This window comes from Salvia hispanica, chromosome 1, assembly GCF_029641045.1.
Source record: "Salvia hispanica isolate PSC_SH4W2 chromosome 1, Shi_PSC_v1, whole genome shotgun sequence".
Lineage (NCBI taxonomy): Eukaryota > Viridiplantae > Streptophyta > Magnoliopsida > Lamiales > Lamiaceae > Salvia > Salvia hispanica.
Genome location: NC_142692.1, coordinates 54,054,550 through 54,075,235, shown reverse-complemented (window position 1 = coordinate 54,075,235; position 20,686 = coordinate 54,054,550). Strand labels below are relative to the sequence as shown.

Here is a 20,686-nt window from a genome sequence, read left to right as displayed (position 1 = left end):
TAAGAAAATGATGATTAGGCATTAAATTAAGACCAAAGTTTGTGATTCCATGATCAACCACACCAACAATTAAAGGTGTTTCAAACATATGGAGCAGGCTTAGGCAGATTTTGGACGATTCCACACACTTGTTGTGTTTCAGGAAGGTTGTACTCATCCCTCAATGAGCGTTCAGGAGATAGAACACTGAAGTAGAGCTGTTGCCCCAAATAAGCCCTCTCTTGCATCATCGACCTTAAACTCCACATACCTGCATTGTCCAGTGTTGTCATCACCGCCGCCCACGACTTCGGGTACACCTGCACCGTGTGCCTGCTCACCGCGTCCAACAGATTGTAATTCTTCCTCTTCTCCGGCGTCCACTTCCCGGCCTCCACAGCCACTCCGAAAAACGAGTGTCCGTCCAAATGCCATGTCTGGATGCTGTTCTCCTCGTTCTCGAAGATGATCTCCACAAAGTTCCTGAATGTCGCGTTCACAACACTGGGAGCCTCGGTCACCTTCGTCTTGTCTGTTGGCACTTCATCCTTGACCAGATTGTACTGGAACACCTTCTCTGCCAGTCCGAAGTACTCGGCCAGCTTCAGAGGCGTCTGCCCTTCCACGTGCGATACCCCGTTGATGCCAAACCTCAGCTTCCCGCCCACCTGGTACCGCGAGTTAGCCAGCTTCAGCGTGCGGGTGATGTTGATCTTTCCGTAGTGGTACGAGCCCTGAGGGTTGGGCCGTGCTGCGCTGGCGGTCAAGTTCCACCTGAATGAGCGGAACTGGTTGATCGACCAAGCAACACCGGCCGTGTTGTCTGGAGGAGGCAGTGGGAGCTCTGGTGAGGCCGGGGCCTTCCCGTTGGCGTAACCGATAGTTACGACAGCTTGAAGTTTTTTCTTGGAGAATCTGCTTGAGGCAACCAAGTAGTAGTCTTTGGGCTCCTGGTCAGCAGTGACCAGGACAGACAAGCACTGGCCGACATGAAGGTCGAGCGAATCGTACGCGTTTTGAACCGTATGTGAGCCTTCTACTTCCACAAGCTTCATTGAGTGCCCCTGGAATCTGAAGTTAACAGAGGTCCTCAATCCAACATTGCACACTCTGTATCTGTAGGTTTTACCGGCCTCCATCGTGAACATGCGTTTCGCGTTATCATCGCTAACCTTACCCGAGTTTCCATTAATCTGGATGCCATCAGGCAGGCCGATGCTTCTCCCGCTATCCAATGTGGCCTTAAGAGCCTTGTGGTTTTTGTTGTACCAGTCCCCGAGGAGGACGTCGAACTCCTCAGCAGGGGTGTCGAAAGGGACGGGGATGAGGTCGCGGCTCTGTATCCTCAGCATGCCCATGCCGCCAGCGGCCTTGTGGAGGGCTGTGGTGGGGTAGTAAAAGTAGGAGCCGATCTGGTCCTTGACCTGGAACTTGTAGGTGTAGTTGCGGCCGGGCATGATGGGGCACATGGTGCCGAGGGTGCCGTCCTGCCACGAGTTCTTCCTCTGTTGGACGCCGGACCAGGTGAGGAGGAAGGGCTCGTCAAGGTGGTTGAAGACGTTGACGACGATGTTGTTATTGGAGGTGCAGTTGATCATGGGGCCGGGAAATTGGCCGTTTATAAGGATGCCTTGTTGGGGGACGCCGAGAGGGGAGATGTTCCCATACTCGACTTTCCATTCCAAAAAGATGTAAGGGTCCTCGGCCAATGTCCCTGCCCACAAACACATAACTAGTGCCAAAGAAATTATCTTCTTGGACAACATTGTTATGCCTTTATTTTGCACCCTCATTCAACCCCTACTTTTTTTTTTTTTTTTTTTTTGTTTTTTTACGACTAGCTTACATGAATGTATATATCTGGGATATATGTAAATGGGTAAGCTAGCGTTGGGTTTACCTAGAAGAAGGTGAAACTTCTTCTAGCAAGAGAGGTTGGAATGGTGGTGGGGTATTATCCCATTTGTGTGAGGCCTTTTATACAAGAGATGAATTGCAACACAACCACAGCAAGCCTTGGTTTGCGCTATTCCCACCATCTCTTAATGTTCTCCACAAATCTCGCGTTGCCACAATTGTTCTCTTACCTACACCTCTCATCTTAATTATGTATATCTACTATTTTCTCTACTAATAATTAAATCATCATCTATTACATGCTACGTCTCCTTAATAGAAATGTACATTTATTTTGTGCTTGTTTTTATTGACTAACTCACCATGCCTTGTAATTTCATTACGCATCAACTTTATATGCTACTCGTTCCGGCACCAGAAGTAATATACAATTAGTAAGTAAAGTAGTAATAGAAAGATAAGAAAAAAAGTAATTATATTATTATGAGTGAAGAATGGGATATATCCTATTAGAGAGAGAGAAATTGCCAAAATAGAAGAAGATATTTTTATGGGACATCCAAAATGGAAAATGTCCTTATTTTTATGGATGAAGGGAGTACATATTTTTCTTTTGTCTGCCACCCAAAAAAATTCGCTTTTATTTCACCCGTCCCTAAAAGTTTAGTCTTCCACCTCTTGTGCTTGTCTTAGAGTTTGAATTTGATCACTTTAAGCACATTTTAAAATTAAAGGATAATTTTCCATGATCCCCTTTTGACATACCAACATAAAAACCCAAAAAATCCCAGATGATAACCATTAAGCATGACAGCTTTTTAAAAATACATATAGCTAGTTTACTTGTTATGCATGGATAGTTTCAACCCTGTGGGGCACAAACTTTTAATCAAAACGAACTCAAATTTAACCATGCAAATTTTTAAATCCACGCTAAAGATTTATCTACCGAACAAGCTGCGTAAAATATTAAACTATGATTTCAAATATACTTTCCTGAAATTAAACACACCGGACAGAAAATCTCTGTTTCTCAAATACATCAAACAAGTGTAAGGAGATACAATTAAGTCGACAAAAATAGGAAATACACATTTACAATAGCAATAGAATGGCATTATCATTATATAACAACACATTTGAAGCAAAATGGAAGTGTAAAAATCCATGCTCGAGAAACTCCTGGCTAAGTGGAAGCCATTTCCATTATTCATCTTACTCCCTCATATAATTATAAAGTGCGTGCACAAGCAGAATGTTGCTTGTTCACTCATAAATGAAAAAAAGTTGGATGAGGTTAAAGAAATTACATAGCAGGCAGATAACCATCATCACCACTACAGAAAAACATAAATCCTTCATAGGTAACTGACTCAAGATGCTTCGGGAGTCTCGAATCTTGTAGGAGTGTCGATTCCCATCATGCAGCAAAGACCCGATATCAAAATAATAAGTAACACAAACCCCTGCAACATAGCAAAAACCGTAGACTTTGAAACCATCATACTATTTATACAATATATTCCAACATAATAAAAAGCGTAGAAACTAGAATATTGTAGTAACACTAAGCTTTCCAGCTTCAGTACCCAACTTTTTTCAAAAAATTCAAACGAGTGGGTCAAATGCAATCTACTTACCACTAGAAGTCCCTCCAGAAGAGATGACTTAATCTGGCAAACTTCATCACAGCCAGTGGAATTAGATGAGGCATTTCCAATGGTACCTTCAGCAAGGAACCTTTCTATTCCCATGTGCGAGTGATACTCAACAGATCTAAATGGATCAGAAATGTAGAGGAACGAATATTTTGCACCCATCTCACTCACGGCATTGAGTAGTTGAGAAAGAATGTTTCCTGCATATGCAATCAACCTGTTAGTTTACTCCATTTTACAGATTCGACATAAATAACAATAACATTAACAATGATAATAATAACAATAATCTTTTTTAACACGGCATACTTTCAGAATCTGGCGAAAGCATGGAATCTCCAGGGCACATGACAATCAGATCAGTTTGCCCGTCAGAAAACTTTTCAATCCTTGAATTCAGGTAGTCCTACAAGTGAAGTACGCTGTCATTAAATAGGACCAAATAACACATTCAAGTTTTGTGGTTGTCAGTGGTACTTACGTTAACCTTGCCAACATCATTTATTTTATCAAAATTTTCACCATCCACAGAACATGACCCCACTAAAGCAATTCTACCGACTCCAAAATTATGCTGACAAGTTTCAGCAAACTCTGAAATTAAAGAGTTCTCTATGGATACTTTCTCCTCTCCAGCAACTACGTAAGGAAAGGCCACAGAGGAATTGGAGTTGGAAAATGAGTCCTGTCATTAAGTAGTCACAATTTAGCAAGATGTTTCAAATGATATTATGCTAAAACTATTTATTAAATTAAAGTGAAAACCAATTAACCTTAAGCAAGTCTATAAGTGCTGGATCAGCCTTTGCGGGGCTGGAAACATCTAGAGATTGTAACTGCATAAAGAGACATGTAAAAAATTGCGTTAAGAAATAATACAATACTAATGAAATGAGAGTTGCACGTGTTTTTGAGCTCATTCGGAAAAATCCCTAATTTTCCACTTATCATGGATGGATCATCATGCATTTGTATCGACGGACAACAAATCACAAACCCAAGAATTTATCAACTTGGATTCTGAAAAGAAGAGCTTCAATTTTCATATACCCTACACAATATGCAACAAGTAAATGTGCTCATCCCCGATTCCCTTCTTAAGAAATACTACCATGGATATGCTATTCTATATTCCTTGATTTAGCATGACATTATACTGACCATTCGAAAGAGATATTGATTTTTAAAGAAGAGGTGTAGAGCAGCCCAGCAGGATCAGCATAAGAGACATAACTATTTTCTTGCACACCAATCACATATATAGATCAAAAGGAAAATGGAAAAAGGAAAAAGAAAAAGAAAAAGAAAAAGAAAAAAAAAGAAAAAGAAAAAGAAAAAGAAAAAGAAAAAGAAAAAGAAAAAGAAAAAAGGAAAGAGAGAAGAAAAAACATCAATACCTCTGATCCAATAAAAAGGAAGGCGAAATTATTAGATCCTTGCACTTCATCGCTTGAGCACTGCATACAATGAAACTACCAATTATACTTCCACCAGATGATGAAACCTATATTTTCATACTTGTGCTCTAAACAATCTGAGATACTTGATATCAAAATATAAATCAAGGATGTACATATACCAGGTATTTCGACCATCCACCTTCAGTCATTGCAGATTTGGCTAAATCCCTAGGAGCCAGGATTCTATAATCAACCATTTCTTTATTCCTGCCACATGTTCGTAAAAATTTAGATAAATATTGTGTGAAAAGCTCCTGGTAGAAGATCCATGGCCTCATCATCACAAAACTAGGGAATGGGTTGGAAGGTCATGAGTAACAATTAAGAACAAATACTTTCACTAGCTTGTGCATAGCAGAATTAGACATGGAAACAGACTTAACTAAATTCATGATCTTCCATCTGCTCAGTTACAAATCATTTAAATATGTCGGGATAAACTGACATAAAAACAGATACTTCTACAAGAAGTTCATTTACAATGGCAAACTAAGATCAGAATTACCCACCCACAACTAAAAATAGACCAAATACCTATAACTTCAAACTAGAAGCGCCTAGATTCATAATATTGCATAAAGTTTAGTTTAGTAAGAACATTATACTGTAACGTGCAGAACTTGAAGAACAAAGTCAGAGGCCAGTAAGATCAAGGGGAGGCATGATATCTAGCAGGAGTAGGCGAGGATCTGAATTATACTCTGATTGAAGCACTAAAGGATCATATGAAAGCTCCTAAAACACTAATCCTAAACATGATATGAAATCAACGTACATCCTACATTGGATGTATATTTTTAGCAACTTTCTAAAAGGGTGTTCAAATGAACAGGTAAGCTTAAGCTCTTTAGAACAAATTATGTGATGTTAAATAGCTTGCAAGCGCCTCAAAGTGCTTGGTGACCATGTACCTTTTTTAAGATCTTTTTCACTCTCAAAAAAATAAATTTAAAAGCTTATAAGCTCTTTTAAAAAGTAAGGGATAAAACTTTCTTCAAACGAAACAAATGAATGTTGTAACAAATCATAGATTAGTTATTAAAACCTTATCATCAGTGACATCTTATAAGGTTATCATCTATCTGATCATTCCAAAAACTTATTAATAAGATCTATCTAAAAACTATCTTAAATGAAGCCCAGAGAGAAACTAAAGTAACATTAGTAGGATTTGAAACATCAAGCATGCTACCCAAGAGGTCATGAATCAACTTCCAGGGGGAGTCTCCAATAACTCTGAGACAAATCAGTCATGAATACACCATAACTAAGAATTTCCAATTAATTACCAAAGATATAGCAAAATAATTGGTTGGCTACGATAGCATAGACGATTAGAAGAAACTTCAAATATCATTACCCATTCAGATGAGACGACCATAAGAATGCTGGAGAGTAAGCGAGTCCCAGAGGCAACTGAGCCACGGCAAGAAGAAGAGCCGCCACGATTGCCAACGAAGAAGTCGCCATCCTCATTCTGAAAGTCCAACAACTACACACCGTGATTGGATTGGATCACCAAATAACAATACCCCCTCACTAGCGTGAACAATTAAGTTGGATTGAAGTGATCAGCTAGCTATGTATCAAAAAAGAAACACATAAATTAGCAATTTCGATTCTGAAAAAAGGTTGCAATCCGACAAATCGCTGCGTGACTGGTTGGATCTGAACTCGTTTAGGTTACATGAATATGATTGGAATGCAAAGGAAATTGTCAAAATCTCGTACGAAATCAATAAGATGAATCTCTCACCGGAATCAAAATCGAAATCGAAATCGTAATTGCAGTGGCCACGTTGGGTTGGATAGAATATTGCTTTTCCAGTTTCCACCAATTTCCCTTATCACCAACGAACCAAGATCCGAATTAGTATTATATTTTCGGAATTTAGTTTTTTATCCTTTCTTTTTCTAATTTGTAATTGTGTGTGAAGAATTATTTTTGTTTTAATTATTTCTCCTTTTTGAGGGGGTATAAAATAAATTAAAAAGTTAGCGTTAATCATGAAACTTATCAAAACATTATTTTTTACACGATTTAAAATTGTAAATAATATTATGAATTTATTATTATTTTCTATTGTCAAATAAACTTTATATTGTCAAGACTTAGGTGGATTAAGAGCATCTTGACAATGCATAAAGGAGGGGGGTGCGGCGGCAGGAAAACTAGAGGGGGGATTCGGATAAGGGGCAAGGAGCTTGCTCGCTAGAGGTTGTCGTTGTCGTTGTCGCTGCCGCTGAGCCATGTATACCACAGACAAAGGTATATTCACCGAGACCAAAAGGATGTTGTTTTGCAGCTATTTAACGATTATTTCTTGAGAGACCCTTGATGGCATGTTCACATATTTTGGCGATGGTTCCTAAGGGTGTCTCCACCGGCGGACGTCCCGGTCGCCCGTCGCCGACGTCCGACCGGACGTCCGCCGTAGTGGGTGGGAAGGGCGCCCACGCCCGTCCCGAGTGCCCGTCGGATGGGCTCGCCCCTCGCATCGACGTCCGACCGGACGTCCGCCACTGTGGCGAAGGTCGGACGTCCGCAAATTTTAATTATTATTATTTTATTTTAAAAAAAAAACTCTATAAATAGGGCTCCCCCAACTTCATTTCATTCACATCACTTGTGTTGACAAGTTTCTCTCTCTAACCTCTTTTTCAATTATCTATAATGGCGAGTAGTCGTGCGGGTGGTAGTGGCGGAGGCGCTAGTGATAGTGATGATGAATTGGATTTCGATGTGCAAGAGGCGATTGACCGATTGCTCCGGCAGAGGCAGCAGCGGCGGTAGCAGAACCTCGGCCGATCCATCGCCGACGGCATGTACCCCGGGACCACATTGCTGCACATATTCGGTTGTATGAGGACTACTTTGCTCCGCAACCGCGTTTTGGGGATGCCTTATTCCGCCGACGTTTTAGGATGCATCGTCCTCTGTTTATGCATATCGTTGGTGCATTAGAGAGAAGGTACGAGTTTTTCAGGGTCAGGGAGGATGTGGCTGGTAAACCCAGACACACGCCAATACAGAAGTGTACGGCCGCAATCAGGCAACTGGCGTACGGAGGCCCGGCCGACATGTTCGACGAGTACCTCCACATTGGGGAGTCTTCAGCCGTCGAGTGTCTGCTGAATTTTTGCGCGGGCGTTAGAGCGATATTCGGGGATCAGTATCTTCGGCGTCCGAGCCCCGAAGACTGCCAACGGCTGATTAATATGCACGGGTTGGTGCACGGGTTCCCTAGGATGTTGGGCAGCATCGATTGTATGCATTGAGAGTGGAGGAACTGCCCCGCCGCCTGGAAGGGGATACACACTTCCGGCTTCAAAGCCAAGCATCCCACGATGATCCTTGAAGCTGTAGCTGACTACCGGTTGTGGATATAGCATGCTTATTTTGGAGTGGCCGGGTCGAACAACGACATCAACGTCCTCCAGTCGTCGCCCCTATTCAACGATCAGTGCAATGGCGTTGGTCCCGCCATCAGTTTCGTCGCCAACGGCAACCAGCACAACAGGGATACTATTTGGCGGATGGGATATACCCAAACTGGCCCGTCTTTGTGAAGACGATCAAGCATGCGATCGGGCCAAAGAAGTCCTACTTTGCGACCCGGCAGGAGGCAGCGCGCAAGGATGTTGAGCGCGCATTTGGTGCGCTCCAGAGTCGATGGGCGATGGTGAGGGGTCCGGCACGGCAATGGTATATTCCCAACATAGGCGACATCATGTACGCGTGTATCATTTTGCACAACATGATTGTCGAAAGTGAAGGGGACGAACTGACTCAGTGGACCAGCGAAGATGACACGGGTGTCGGTCCAAGCCACGGCGTGGCCACCGCGAATGTGAACATGGGGGTACCTCATGGAGAGGTTGAGCGGTTGCGCGCATTTGCCGACATGCGGCAAAGAAATGCCCATATTCGACTTCAGGAGGATATCATCGAAGAGGTTTGGACGCGGAGGGGTGGACACTAATGTGGTTGCTTTTTTTTTCTATCTGCTATGTAAATTTTTTTTCCGAATGATGTATGTTTTTTTTTAATGAAATATTCGTATTTCCCGTTCGTATTCGTGTCGAATTTTAATTCCGTGAATTTTAATTTTAATTGTGAATTAATTTAATTGTGGGAAGGGCTAGTGGAAGTCCTAGTGGGAAGTCCTAGTGCAGTGGGAAGGGCTAGTGATGTGGCAGTGGAATGGGAAGAGCTAGTGCTGACGTGGCAGACAGTTTTTGTAGGAAGGGCTAGTGGAGGTCCTAGTTGGAGGGGCGCCACCAGAGACACCCTAACCATTGTTTCTTTGCCTCCAAGCTGGCCAGATCAAAGAAGTTTGGTCATAGACCAACATCTTCCAGCATTAACTCACCTATTCTCTCGTTTCGGATTTTTAAATTTTAATTATTGATGTTCTAGTGTTTTAATTTTTTGTAATTTAATGAATGAATTTGACGTTATATGGAGTATTTCTTCATTGATACGCTCGAAGATTATGTGGCGCAGCAGATTGCCCTACTTTCTCTCCAAGACTTATCATGTTACACAGAATTCATACCATATGGAGAAAAACGTCGCTGCCACTATTAGATACCCCTCATACTTCATCAAAATGATCTTCTTTTATCATCTTCATACTCTCTACACTTGGCTTGAGATTTTGAGAATTCTACGTACTTGGAGGTTGGAGCCTGGATTAAAAAAAGGTTGGAGCATACAAGATTCTTCCTTTGAGTTTTATCTTTGTTGTTTTTATGTTTTCCATATTTTTTCCTTCAAACTATGGGATTAGTTTTTTGTCTATGAGTTGCTAAATCTGTAGAATTCTAGGGATGTTAGTAACTCTTTTGGTTTATATAATTCTAGTTTGATATCCGTTCGTTTATGTTCACTTTATCCTAAATTATTTTATTATGATTCATGTTTAAGTGACATATTCTATGTTGATTTCTTGGCACTTAAAGTACTCAAAAGAGTATTTACATTTTAGATTGGTTTAGTTAACACTATAATTAATTCCCCCTAAAAATGTACTGTTAGTTGAGAGTGGTGGCATCTTGAGGTTTTAATCAAGTTTTTTGGTGTTATTAATCTAAGGTTGTCCTTTTTGGAGTTATTAATCTAAGTCTGACAATCTTAGTGTTTAATCTACTTTGTGGCACATGAACAATATTTGTTTGACCCACTCTAGTTGAATTTTGTAATGTGTGCTAGGATATCATAAAGTGTTATGTGAAAGCACATCCTGGAATTCCATTTCTCCAACTGTTTTCTCAATCCAAGTTGATAGCATGGTTTTCTGCTCTCATTTAATTGCTTCAATTTCACATGCTGGATTGCTTTCTTAGTTGTTTAGAAACTTCAATTTGTGTGTCCAAATAGTGATAAAATCCTACTACTTTATTTGCTATTCAGTATGTGAATCTATTCGATGTGTTCGATATTCATGTGCTTACCCTTAGCTATACTATTCCCACCTTATTATACCTACAAGTAGTTGTAGTGCTAAAAACTAGTGCATCAATTATCATAGATAAATTTCACATCGAAAATAGTGAATAATGAGAATTAATGTGAGAGGAAGGGCGTGCCGGGAGGCGCCCCAGTATGGGAGTTGTGGCTTGGCACAAAAGATGAGAAGAATGATGACGTGACAGGTTGTTCTAGCGTGGTGGAAGGTGTGTGTTCTGATGCTCTAAAAATACGACGACAATTTTTATTGATGATTTCAAATTCATAAATCTCAAACTCTATTCAGAAACATTCATTCTCGTTTTAGAGAAATTGAGAGCTACATTGATAAACCCATTTAGCACGTTTCGGAGAAATAGATGTATTCCTATAACTATCATCGAAAGCTTCAACATTAGACAATTAGATCTCCAATGTCGTCTATTTTAGAAGTCCCGGTTGAGTTCGGCACGAGTTTTAAGAAATATAAAGGAAAATTGGTGAAAAAAGATAGTGGAATGTGGGTCCCACTTTTTTATATTAGTTTTATAATAAAATGTGAATGCAAAAAGGTTAGTGGAATGTAGAGCATAATACCATTTATGGAATATTTCATCCGGGACTCCTAAAGTGAGACGTCCAAAAATGATAAACCAGGACTCCTAAAGTGGGACGGAGGGAGTATTTGAATAAAGGGATATTGGCATCTAATATCACGAAACTTTCAAAAAGTTGGGTTGTTTCCACGAACTTTAAAATTGACAAATAATATCACGAACTTTACCTCTTGTTTGTTTTTTCCACGAATGAAAAAATTCATGTTATTTTAATAGATTGAAGAACAATTTTGGAGGATGTGCTTCAAGAAAAACTATTTTCAAAGATTGAAAAATTGAAGCTCTCAAAATTGTTGTTGAGAACTTACGAAAAAAATCCTTTTATTTGAAGAATTTTTTCATTCGTGGGAAAAAACAAACTCAGGATAAAGTTCATGATATTATTTGCCAATTTTAAAGTTCGTAAAAAAAACCCAACTTTTTAAAAGTTTCGTGATATTAGATGCCAATTTTAAAGTTCATGAAAAAAATCCAACTTTTTAAAAGTTTTGTGATATTAGATGTCAATATCCTTTGAATAAATTCTAAGCGCTAATAATTAATAATCCAAAAAAATATAATTTAGGAAAATAAAATAGTCCATTAATAGAAAAATATGATTTCAATTGACTGAATACGGAAAGGGGATAATGAATATCCTATTATAGCATCACTACTAAAAATCCAGTGGAATTATTGAATAAAGCTGAATGTGTTGTATTGTTGAGTTAAGGGTGTGAAGGATTGGGGTTGGGGAAAGGAGAAGAAGGTTTAAGTTGTTGTGAATTGTGATGTAAAGTTGCAGTAGCAGTGGCAGTTGCAGTTGGAGTTCCAGCAGAATCGGAGGGATATATAATGCGTTGTGGTAGATGTGGATTGAGGTGGAGAGAGATTGAGGATTGGATTCGTGAGTATGACAACATTCAGCGTCTCGCCGTCAAATTGATCTACGCTCAGATTGCCTGCGCCTTAATCGGATCGCTTGGTGCGCTCTTCAACGGCGTATTGCTCGTCAATTTGGGGATTTCTCTGTTCGCACTCGTCGCCATTGAGAGCAGCAGTCAGAGCCTTGCCAGAACTTACGCCGTCCTCCTCTTCTCCTCCATTTTGCTCGACCTCTCCTGGTTCTTCCTCTTTTCTCACCATATCTGGTATCCTCTCTTCTCCTATCCTCCTATAATTCTAATTATTTCTCTCTAACTTGCTAATGTTTCATACTAGTTTATAATCATTGTTGTTTGCTTGCAGGAACATTCCATCTGAGATTTATGGAGCATTTGTTAGTTTATCACTCAAGCTCACACTCGCTACGCAAATTATTGGATTTTCGGTGAGGTTATCATCTTCGCTCTTGTGGATGCAGATGTACAGACTAGGTGCTTCTTACATGGACAATTCGGTTCATAGAGATGCAGATGTTGATCTGAGATATAGTTTTCTCAGTCCCATGACTACTGCAGTTAGACCTCCCTCTGCTTCTGATGATGTAATTGGGGGTTCCATATATGATCCTGCATATTACTCGTCTCTTTTTGAAGACGACGGTGATGATGCTTTCCTTTCTGAGGTAAGCTCTCACAATTCTAATTAAACATTCTCTACATGATGTTAAATGATTTAAGTTAGACAACATTATTTACCTAAAATTACTAGGTAAGAAATGAACAGATCACTTATCATATGCTATATTGAATGGGCATCTGTCTGTACTCCTCTTCTTTGAATATATATAAGCAACTTTTCCAAAACTTCCATTGACAATTTTTATTTGTGTATCTGTTTGAAGATGGCAGGAGTTGTATCCTATACTTGTCTTTAAGTTTCTTCCACAAAACCTCCAAAAAGGGACATAAACATAGGGTCTGTATCTGATGTGGTGCTTTTTGGCACCTTAGGTAAGCAAATGACCTCTGTGAAGCAAAGATTTGTATCATAAGTCGCATCTGGCATTTTCTTTGAACAAATATAATGCACCATATAGGAGATACGATCAACCACCACAAATTTTGGTTTTATCTGCATCCTAGTATTCCAAGACAATCCACAAGTCATTGCATAAGTTTTAACATTACCATTATTATAGAACAGTCTGGTGCACAATGGAGCGATACATCTTATTGCAGGCCAAAAGTTGGGACGGCGTGAAATATGCCCAATTAAGTAAAAGCATTGGAATTTTCTGACTTTGGGGTCATAATAGATCGATTGGAGGTCTTAATCACCTCTTTTTACTCTCAACTCCATGCAGCCACTCAATATTGACTATATATCTCTATAAAAATTCACTTGTAATGAATTCACATTTCTTGAAGTTAACATATGGAGAACTTGTCTCGTACATGCAGTCTCCAACTGTCACTTAATGGTACTAATTTCACTTCAACTTCTTTTGAGGTTTTCAACAAGTTTGAAGTTTGAACCATGCAATATATCCAAAATGCCATAAAGTATTGGAAACCGAAACTAGCATTTATGGTAATTTTTCTATTAGCACAAACATTGGAGCACATTCTCCATGTTCCAACCTTCTTTAGAATCTTAGATCTAGGGGGGTTGGAACTGCACGAGAGATTGGATAGAGTTCTTTTCCCAAAACATCATTAACATATGTTAGAAGCTCTTCGTGTTCTTTTTTCTGACTCATGCAATAGTGTGGTAGGTCAAGTATATGTTGTTGGATGCTTCTCTTATGGGGTATCACATTAGACAACGTTGATGGAAAAGCTGTTGGGTTCTAGGGTTGATGTCATCTCTGTAGGGATAGATAGATTATTGTGTATCCTCACTTTTCTGGGAATACTGCATAAACAATTCCATTTTCTGCATATTCAGTCAAGAATTCTCTAGGAATTACATAATATTGTCCTAACTTATCAGATTTAGGATAGTCTTGATCACTTAATAAAGCAAGTAGGACTTCCACTCAACCTTTGTAGAATGCATATACATTCTCTTTCCCATGAACTTTTTTGTTATGAGATTGCCAAAGTGTTTTAGACAACTGATGGGAGGCATCCATGTGCACCATGTTACCAAACCTTCTTTGCATAAGATTTTCCAATAGAAAAAAAGAACCTGATACAGAACCATATACACCTCTTCTGAACCTTTTGAAACAGAAAGGCTTTGATCTGGCCGAGCTTCAATATGTTATCTGCTCACCATTTCTTGAGAATCGAGAAATAAGATTTTCGCAACTTCCTCCATCAATAATCACCATGCAAAGTTCTCTACATATTTCTCTCTTCTTCTACCTTTGGAGACAACATGGTTCATTATACAGCTGAACTATTGATCTGCTGCTCCTTATTTGTAATTTAATCCTTGTTGCTCAACGATTGTTTGTGCGTGATATTCCAACCTTTTAATCTTGGTTGTAACTAATTTTCTTGATTCCCATCATCTTCAGGTTGTAATGTGGAATTTCTAACCAACTACACCATCAATCAACATGTTATCCCTTTTATTTTTTTTTCCTTTTTTGGCCTTTTTATTTTGTTATTTTGAAGTGAAATCTTTTCCACTAAAAGGCACTGATTGTTGATTTTTAATTATTGATTTGTAAAATATTGATATTTGCAATTAGCTAATTCATATTTATACTTATTATGTTCCCGTCTATGAATAACATCCTTGTTAGTAAAAACGGCAGGAAGTAAAACGCCAGGAGTCTAGGACTTCAGTCTTCGTCCGGGGCAACAAGATTCCCTATCTCATTGGGGATTTGTGCTCTTCTCTCATTCTCTCTAGCAGATAAAAAATTCTTCTGCACTTTTCTGCTCCTGAATTCCATATGGGGAAGTAGAATACAAATGGCATGTTAAAATTACTCTTGACTGATATAGAGTGAGATTTTATAGGCTATTTGACTGAATATTGAGTTTTTGTAGACTAAGTGCAAGCCTATTAACTTCTAGTGTAGCTAGAAAACTTGACATTCTGAAGGTGTGATGGACATCTTACCTATGATACTTATCATCTCAACCCTTATATACTGGCTGTGACTAGTTGATGCCAGAATCATGTTTACACTTAACAGAATATTGAGATTTGGGTGACAAAATTGTTTTTATTTTCCAGAATCATAATATTGTTCTTGAACTGAAGGGGTTTTAGGGTAAAAACTCGAACATTTTAGGAGGTGGAGTGCATTTATTTGGATAATGCCAGCTTAATTTACTCCTAATGAAAGTTGTTTGCTGTTAATTTTGAGTTTCAGAGTGATACAGACATGTGTAGTCTTATATATGTTGAAGATTTTGCATGCGCGTTCACGCTGGCACTTAATTACCCCACTCAAACTCCTCCCACTTTTGTTACGCAAACTACTTCTTATTTGGTGACTTGTCTAAAATCACTTCTAAGAAATATTTGTCTTATAGTATTTTTTTTTTCTTACATGTACTAATAACTTATACTAAAATTTAATTATGCATATCGATATCAGTAACTAGCATGAAATCTACTTGTTTTCATATTGCCATGTGATGCTGGATAAATATAGGAGCCCTGTGGACTGCTTAACTAAGCCTAGCAATGTTTAATGCCTCTGTGCTGAATATTGTGTCTTCTCTTTTAGTGGTTTGATTCTGATTCTGATTCTGATTCTGGTGTGAAATGCAATTGTATACTTATGCTTACTACAGATGACTATAATATTTGTATGCCTTCTTTTTTATGTCAGGGTGGCCCAAATCATGGCATTTCTGTAGGTAACTCTGTATCTACTGCTGACACTGCTTATCCAAATACATCCACAGGGAGACCTTTTCATCCTAACGATGTAAATTTTTGCTACATAGCAGTTGAATAAAACTTCTATGATTGTTAGAACTGACAAAAAAGATAGGCTCTATTATACAATTATAAACCTGTAAATTAATAGATATTCTCAAGTAAAATATATAGATCGTATGAGATTCTTGATGATGTTGAATGTTTGTGAAGTTAAGCCCGGTGCCATATCTCACAGAAGATTGGAAATCTTGTTTAATTTCAGGGTGAGAGAGATATGAGAAAGCCCCAGGTGGTCTGAACCAGTTGTGGTTGATTCTTTTAGTGAGATGAGATGAGTCTGATAGATAGGTGGTGGGAAAGCAAGATTTGTACAGATATGAGTCATGTATTCTTTTTGCAGCCAAATATGATAAGAAGATATGTAGCAACTTGTGTAGATGTATGTCCAAGGAAAGAGGCCTGTTGTACTTGCATTTGTATGTTCCAAGTAAGCTTTGCAAGTATAACAATGATTTTGCAATAGGCTTTCTCGTGAACAAGAATTATCTACTGATATATTGAAGTAAAAATACCTTCCTAATGCTAGTTCTGGTGCCCTACGACGTGTGTGGATAAGATGAATTAGAAAAAGATGAAATTAAACGAACATCTCTTTTGCATCTTTTCCCTACATAGCTTTATTTAATAAAATTTGATTTTTGTAATTTATGATAATCCATTAGGAATGGAGTTTGTGTATTAAGATTCTTAATTTAAGGAAAATATTGTGAAATGATTTACCATGTGTCTAAAAATGGTTATGTTGATTGAGTGGATAAATGAAAAAAATGGGAAAGGAGCGATGAGAATGAGAGATATTATTAGTAGGTGTTTTATTGGTGATGATGGGATTGAAGGGTGGTTTGAAGTTGAAAGTTAATGGTAAGGAGTAAGGATTGGGGATTTGATAAATTTTATTTTGTTCAAGGAAAAAATGAATATTAATCACATGGCAGCAGCAGCCTCGGAGATTATTTGGAAAGGATTGCGACTGTCTCTTGGTGGCTTCTTTTCCAATTTTGAACCTCTCCATTGCTGCCGGCAGGTGCGAAAATGGAGAACGGTGGGGCACGGAGGTACTGGTGTCACATGTGCTCTCAAACAGTGAATCCCATTGGGGAGATGAACTGCCCTGTTTGTGAGAACGGCTTCCTCGAAGAAATGCCTGACTCTGACCCTGACCCGCCTACCCACAATGACCTCGCCCTCTCCCTCTTGGCCCCCATCTTGCTGGGCTTCGTGGCTCGTCCCTTGGTGGACCCAGAACCAGAGGATCATGCTACTGCTACTGCTGATGCTGATGCTGATGCTGATGCTGATGCTAATTCTAATGCTGATGCTAATGCTAATGCAGATGCTGATGCCGATCAACAACTGGTGACGAGGCAGAACCCCACCGCCATCCTCCAGCTCCTCCAGAGCATCCGAGCTGGAATACAGGCAGTTGATCCTGATCATAATCAAGACAGAGAAGGAGACGCTAGAGATGGACAGCGTGTGATCTTGATCAATCAGCCGTTTGGCAACTATCTCCTTGGCCACGGCCTTGACTTGCTGCTGCAGCATTTGGCTGAGAATGATCCCAACAGGTATGGCACTCCACCAGCGCAGAGAGAGGTGGTCAACGCCCTGCCCTCTGTCACCATCCATCAACCAATGCAGTGTGCTGTTTGCTTGGACGACTGTGAGGAAGGGGCGGAGCTTAAGGAGATGCCTTGTAAACATAAGTTCCACGAGACGTGTATCCTGCCCTGGCTGCAGCTGCATAGTTCTTGCCCTGTTTGTAGGCATCAGCTACCGGCCGATGACAATAACACAGCAGTTGCAGATAACAGAACTACTGAAAATGGGACGCGATTCTCTGTTCCGCTTCTCTGGCCTTTCACCGCTTTGTTTTCACCTTCCAGTTCCTCCCACCATACTGACAACTGATTACTCAACATATTTTGTAACTACTCAATCACAGGAATAGGATAGGATAGTCAACTACTAAGTAGCCTGTTTCTGTAACGCCAACTCTCACCATTATTTCATAGGAGAGTGTATTTGGTGACTGAAAACACCATTATTTCGTAGGAGAGTGTATTTGGTGACTGAAAACACCATTATTTTGGAATTGGAATGATATATGTTCATTTCATCTGTATACTACAACCATGATAGACAACCACCATTTCTCATATTTGAGTTTGAAATATGCCAAATTACATTTATTTCCAGGGTGCAAACTGAATTAACACCCTGTCAATTGTAGTGAACAACACAAAAAGTCTAGCACCCACATAAGGGGAAAAGATAAGTATAACAAAACAAAAACACATAAGAAAGCTTTGATGGTTTGTTCACCGGTATTAATCCTTGTCATCTCAGAATAGAAAATCACTTCACAGTGACAATTTTGATGATAGACGCCGTTCCAATTCGGTGAAGAGCAACAACAGCATCCCCGGCCTTGCACAGACCTTTTGTTTTAGCATGCTGAAGAGAAAATTCCAGCGCTTCCTCTGTAGACTCTTCATGAGAAGCCCTCGCAGATCCTGCACAGAGAATCGGAACCAGACCCCTGAATATAAGGCTGTGCCTAGCCGGAGATTCATCACTGCATGACCAATCGAAAGAATCTGTCTTTATTTCAGGAACCACCACTGACAATATCGGCATGCCTGGCCTGTATTTAGCGACCAGCTTAGCAGTACTTCCTCCTCTAGTTAGGACCAAAATGAGAGCAGCTTTCGCTGAGTTAGCTGTCCGAACAGCTGATGATGCAAGACTCTCCAATGGGCTCATGGGGACTGGTGCATTTGACATTATACGCTTGAATACATCAGAATAGTCGATCGTACTCTCAGCTTCTAAACAAATCTTTGCCATGGTGGCAACTGCGAGTTCTGGATAAGCTCCGGCAGCTGTTTCACCACTGAGCATGACACAGTCTGTACCGTCAAGAACAGCATTGGCAACATCAGTTGCTTCTGCTCGAGTTGGCCTTGGGGACTTGATCATGGACTCCAACATCTGTGTAGCCGTCACCACAGGCTTTCCTTGTATGTTGCATTTGTAAATCATCACTTTCTGAGCCAAAAATATCTTCTCAATAGGAATTTCCATTCCCAGATCACCTCTCGCAACCATAAAGGCATCTGAATTGGCAAGAATCTCATCGAAATTTGCCACCCCTTCTTGATTTTCAACCTAATAAAGAACACGCAGTATAAGGCGAAGGTGTATGAAGTTAAATATATTAAAAATAGCCCGGAAGAGAAAGCCAACAATTGACATGAAAAATAAGGTCCAAACATTTCAATACTCCTCAACAGCTATAACCAATTAAACTTTAACACAGCAAAACTTGACTGCATTTCTCACTTACTTTCCACAGTATTTAGTCAGTGAGAAACTATACCGGGCACCCAACTCTCAAATCAATCAAGAATGGAGTGATGCAATATTCCCCCTAGTTACAGCCTTACAGTATAGCACTTCAGTTTCAGAATTAAACTGGCATTGAAAAAAGAAACTGGACTGACCTTAGACATCAGAAGGATGCTCTTGGCATGTTCACCCAGCAACTTACGAACCTCCACCAAGTCAGAACCTTTGCGAACAAAAGAAAGAGCAATCATGTCAATTTTATTAGGAACTCCCCATTTCAATATATCTTCCTTGTCTTTCTCTGTCAAAGTCGGGAGGTCCACAATCACTCCAGGAAGATTCACATTCTTTCTCTCACCAATCATTGCAGTGTTCTCACAGCGACACCGTACCAACCCTTTCGCCTTGTCGCAAGACAAAACAGTAAAAGTGATGGTGCCATCAGCACAGAGTATCACACTCCCTGGAAAAACATCTTCAGCCAACTTCTTGTAGCTCATGCAAATCATTTTCTCATCACCCTTGATATCGTAGTCGGTGGAAACTAGGATCTCCTGACCCTGTTTAAGCTGAACAGGCTTTCCATCTTTCAAGAAGCCAGTTCGAATTTCCGGTCCCTACATGCATGAAGCTAATAGCTTGATTAACCTCCCTAAAAGTAATTAGAATCATTTATTCCAATCTAGGTCAGATTTTGGAGCAGTAGGTACAGGATTGAGATCTAATTTAGAGGTGACTTGCAATTAAACTGATCCGAGGCAAAATCGAAATAATAATAAATTGAAATTGAAGTCGAACACGAAGGAAATCAAACAAGGAAAGAGGCAAAAATACTCTGAAAAGTGAGATCAAAAACCGAATTCATGGGAAAAAAAACATGTGTGGTAGTCAAGTGAAAACAGATCTATACGAAAACAATAACCTTGGTGTCGAGCATGACGGCGCAGAGGATGCCGGTGTTGTCCATGGCCTTGCGGAGATTATCGAGCGTCTCCTGATGGTATTCATGAGATCCATGGGAGAAATTGAAACGAGCGACGTTCATGCCCGCGCGCAGCAGCTTCTCGACCATGGGCACGGAGCGGGAGGCCGGGCCGAGAGTGCAGACGATCTTGGTCTTGGGGCGGCGAACGGGAGCGTCTTTGTTGATCTCCATCTCCGGCAACGGCGATCAATTTGGGGGAATCGAATCGAATCGAATCAAATCAAAGTTTGTTTTGGGTCTACTTTCTGAGATGAGAAAAGGCAGTCGTTGTGTGATTCGTTGAGAGCTATTTATCGTAATGATCCAACGATTCACACTGCGACACGTGGCATAGTTTTTAGTTTGTTTTTGTTGTCGTTGACGGCTTTCGATCTATCATGGAAGTGACAATTATTCGCATTGAGTTTTATTCTTGGCCAATACTCCAAGGAAAAGCCAACCTATTCACTATATTTAAATTATTAACATTACTTTTTTTAATTTTTTTACCAAAATAATAATATTCCTTTGTCCCATTACACTCTACTAATACTCACTTTTTTAGTTTAAGT

At 39.8% G+C, this 20,686-nt stretch overlaps 5 protein-coding genes across 13 annotated transcripts; 2 read left to right on the top strand and 3 right to left on the bottom strand.

The window, feature by feature from the left end:
- Positions 1-1,939, bottom strand: LOC125224463 (L-ascorbate oxidase homolog). Its single transcript, XM_048127866.2, has one exon. It carries the CDS (start codon positions 1,770-1,772, stop codon positions 81-83), a length of 1,692 nt encoding a protein of 563 aa, XP_047983823.1. The 5' UTR covers positions 1,773-1,939; the 3' UTR covers positions 1-80.
- Positions 1,940-2,850: 911 nt separating this feature from the next.
- Positions 2,851-6,865, bottom strand: LOC125223382 (uncharacterized). Of its 3 annotated transcripts, none has more exons than XM_048126508.2 (9): positions 6,711-6,865; positions 6,315-6,533; positions 5,074-5,161; positions 4,892-4,951; positions 4,268-4,330; positions 3,976-4,179; positions 3,804-3,900; positions 3,477-3,694; positions 2,851-3,302 (listed from the first exon to the last, which is right to left on the bottom strand). In XM_048126508.2, exons 2-9 carry the CDS (start codon positions 6,428-6,430, stop codon positions 3,210-3,212), a joined length of 939 nt encoding a protein of 312 aa, XP_047982465.1. In that variant the 5' UTR covers positions 6,431-6,533; positions 6,711-6,865; the 3' UTR covers positions 2,851-3,209. The 3 variants fall into 3 exon arrangements, with proteins under 3 accessions (XP_047982465.1, XP_047982466.1, XP_047982467.1); XM_048126509.2 differs by having other exon boundaries at positions 6,315-6,446; positions 6,711-6,853; XM_048126510.2 differs by having other exon boundaries at positions 6,315-6,431; positions 6,711-6,852.
- Positions 6,866-11,637: 4,772 nt separating this feature from the next.
- Positions 11,638-16,324, top strand: LOC125223224 (uncharacterized). 4 transcript variants are annotated; one of them, XM_048126261.2, is made up of 5 exons: positions 11,638-12,153; positions 12,251-12,281; positions 12,366-12,569; positions 15,687-15,785; positions 16,002-16,324. In XM_048126261.2, exons 1-5 carry the CDS (start codon positions 11,858-11,860, stop codon positions 16,035-16,037), a joined length of 666 nt encoding a protein of 221 aa, XP_047982218.1. In that variant the 5' UTR covers positions 11,638-11,857; the 3' UTR covers positions 16,038-16,324. The 4 variants fall into 4 exon arrangements, 3 of the variants coding, with proteins under 3 accessions (XP_047982218.1, XP_047982219.1, XP_047982217.1); XR_007176682.2 differs by lacking the exon at positions 16,002-16,324 and adding an exon at positions 12,789-12,897 and having other exon boundaries at positions 12,251-12,569; positions 15,687-15,818; XM_048126260.2 differs by having other exon boundaries at positions 11,639-12,153; positions 12,251-12,569.
- Positions 16,071-18,846, top strand: LOC125223223 (E3 ubiquitin-protein ligase SIRP1-like). 4 transcript variants are annotated; one of them, XM_089066088.1, is made up of 2 exons: positions 16,071-16,215; positions 16,824-18,846. In XM_089066088.1, exons 1-2 carry the CDS (start codon positions 16,071-16,073, stop codon positions 17,708-17,710), a joined length of 1,032 nt encoding a protein of 343 aa, XP_088922214.1. In that variant the 3' UTR covers positions 17,711-18,846. The 4 variants fall into 4 exon arrangements, with proteins under 4 accessions (XP_088922214.1, XP_088922218.1, XP_088922217.1 ...); XM_089066092.1 differs by having other exon boundaries at positions 16,096-16,215; positions 16,707-18,846; XM_089066091.1 differs by having other exon boundaries at positions 16,104-16,226; positions 16,707-18,846.
- On the bottom strand, positions 17,936-20,404 carry LOC125223222 (pyruvate kinase, cytosolic isozyme). Its single transcript, XM_048126258.2, has 3 exons — positions 20,073-20,404; positions 19,306-19,767; positions 17,936-18,970 (listed from the first exon to the last, which is right to left on the bottom strand). Exons 1-3 carry the CDS (start codon positions 20,304-20,306, stop codon positions 18,158-18,160), a joined length of 1,509 nt encoding a protein of 502 aa, XP_047982215.1. The 5' UTR covers positions 20,307-20,404; the 3' UTR covers positions 17,936-18,157.
- Positions 20,405-20,686: the final 282 nt, after the last annotated feature.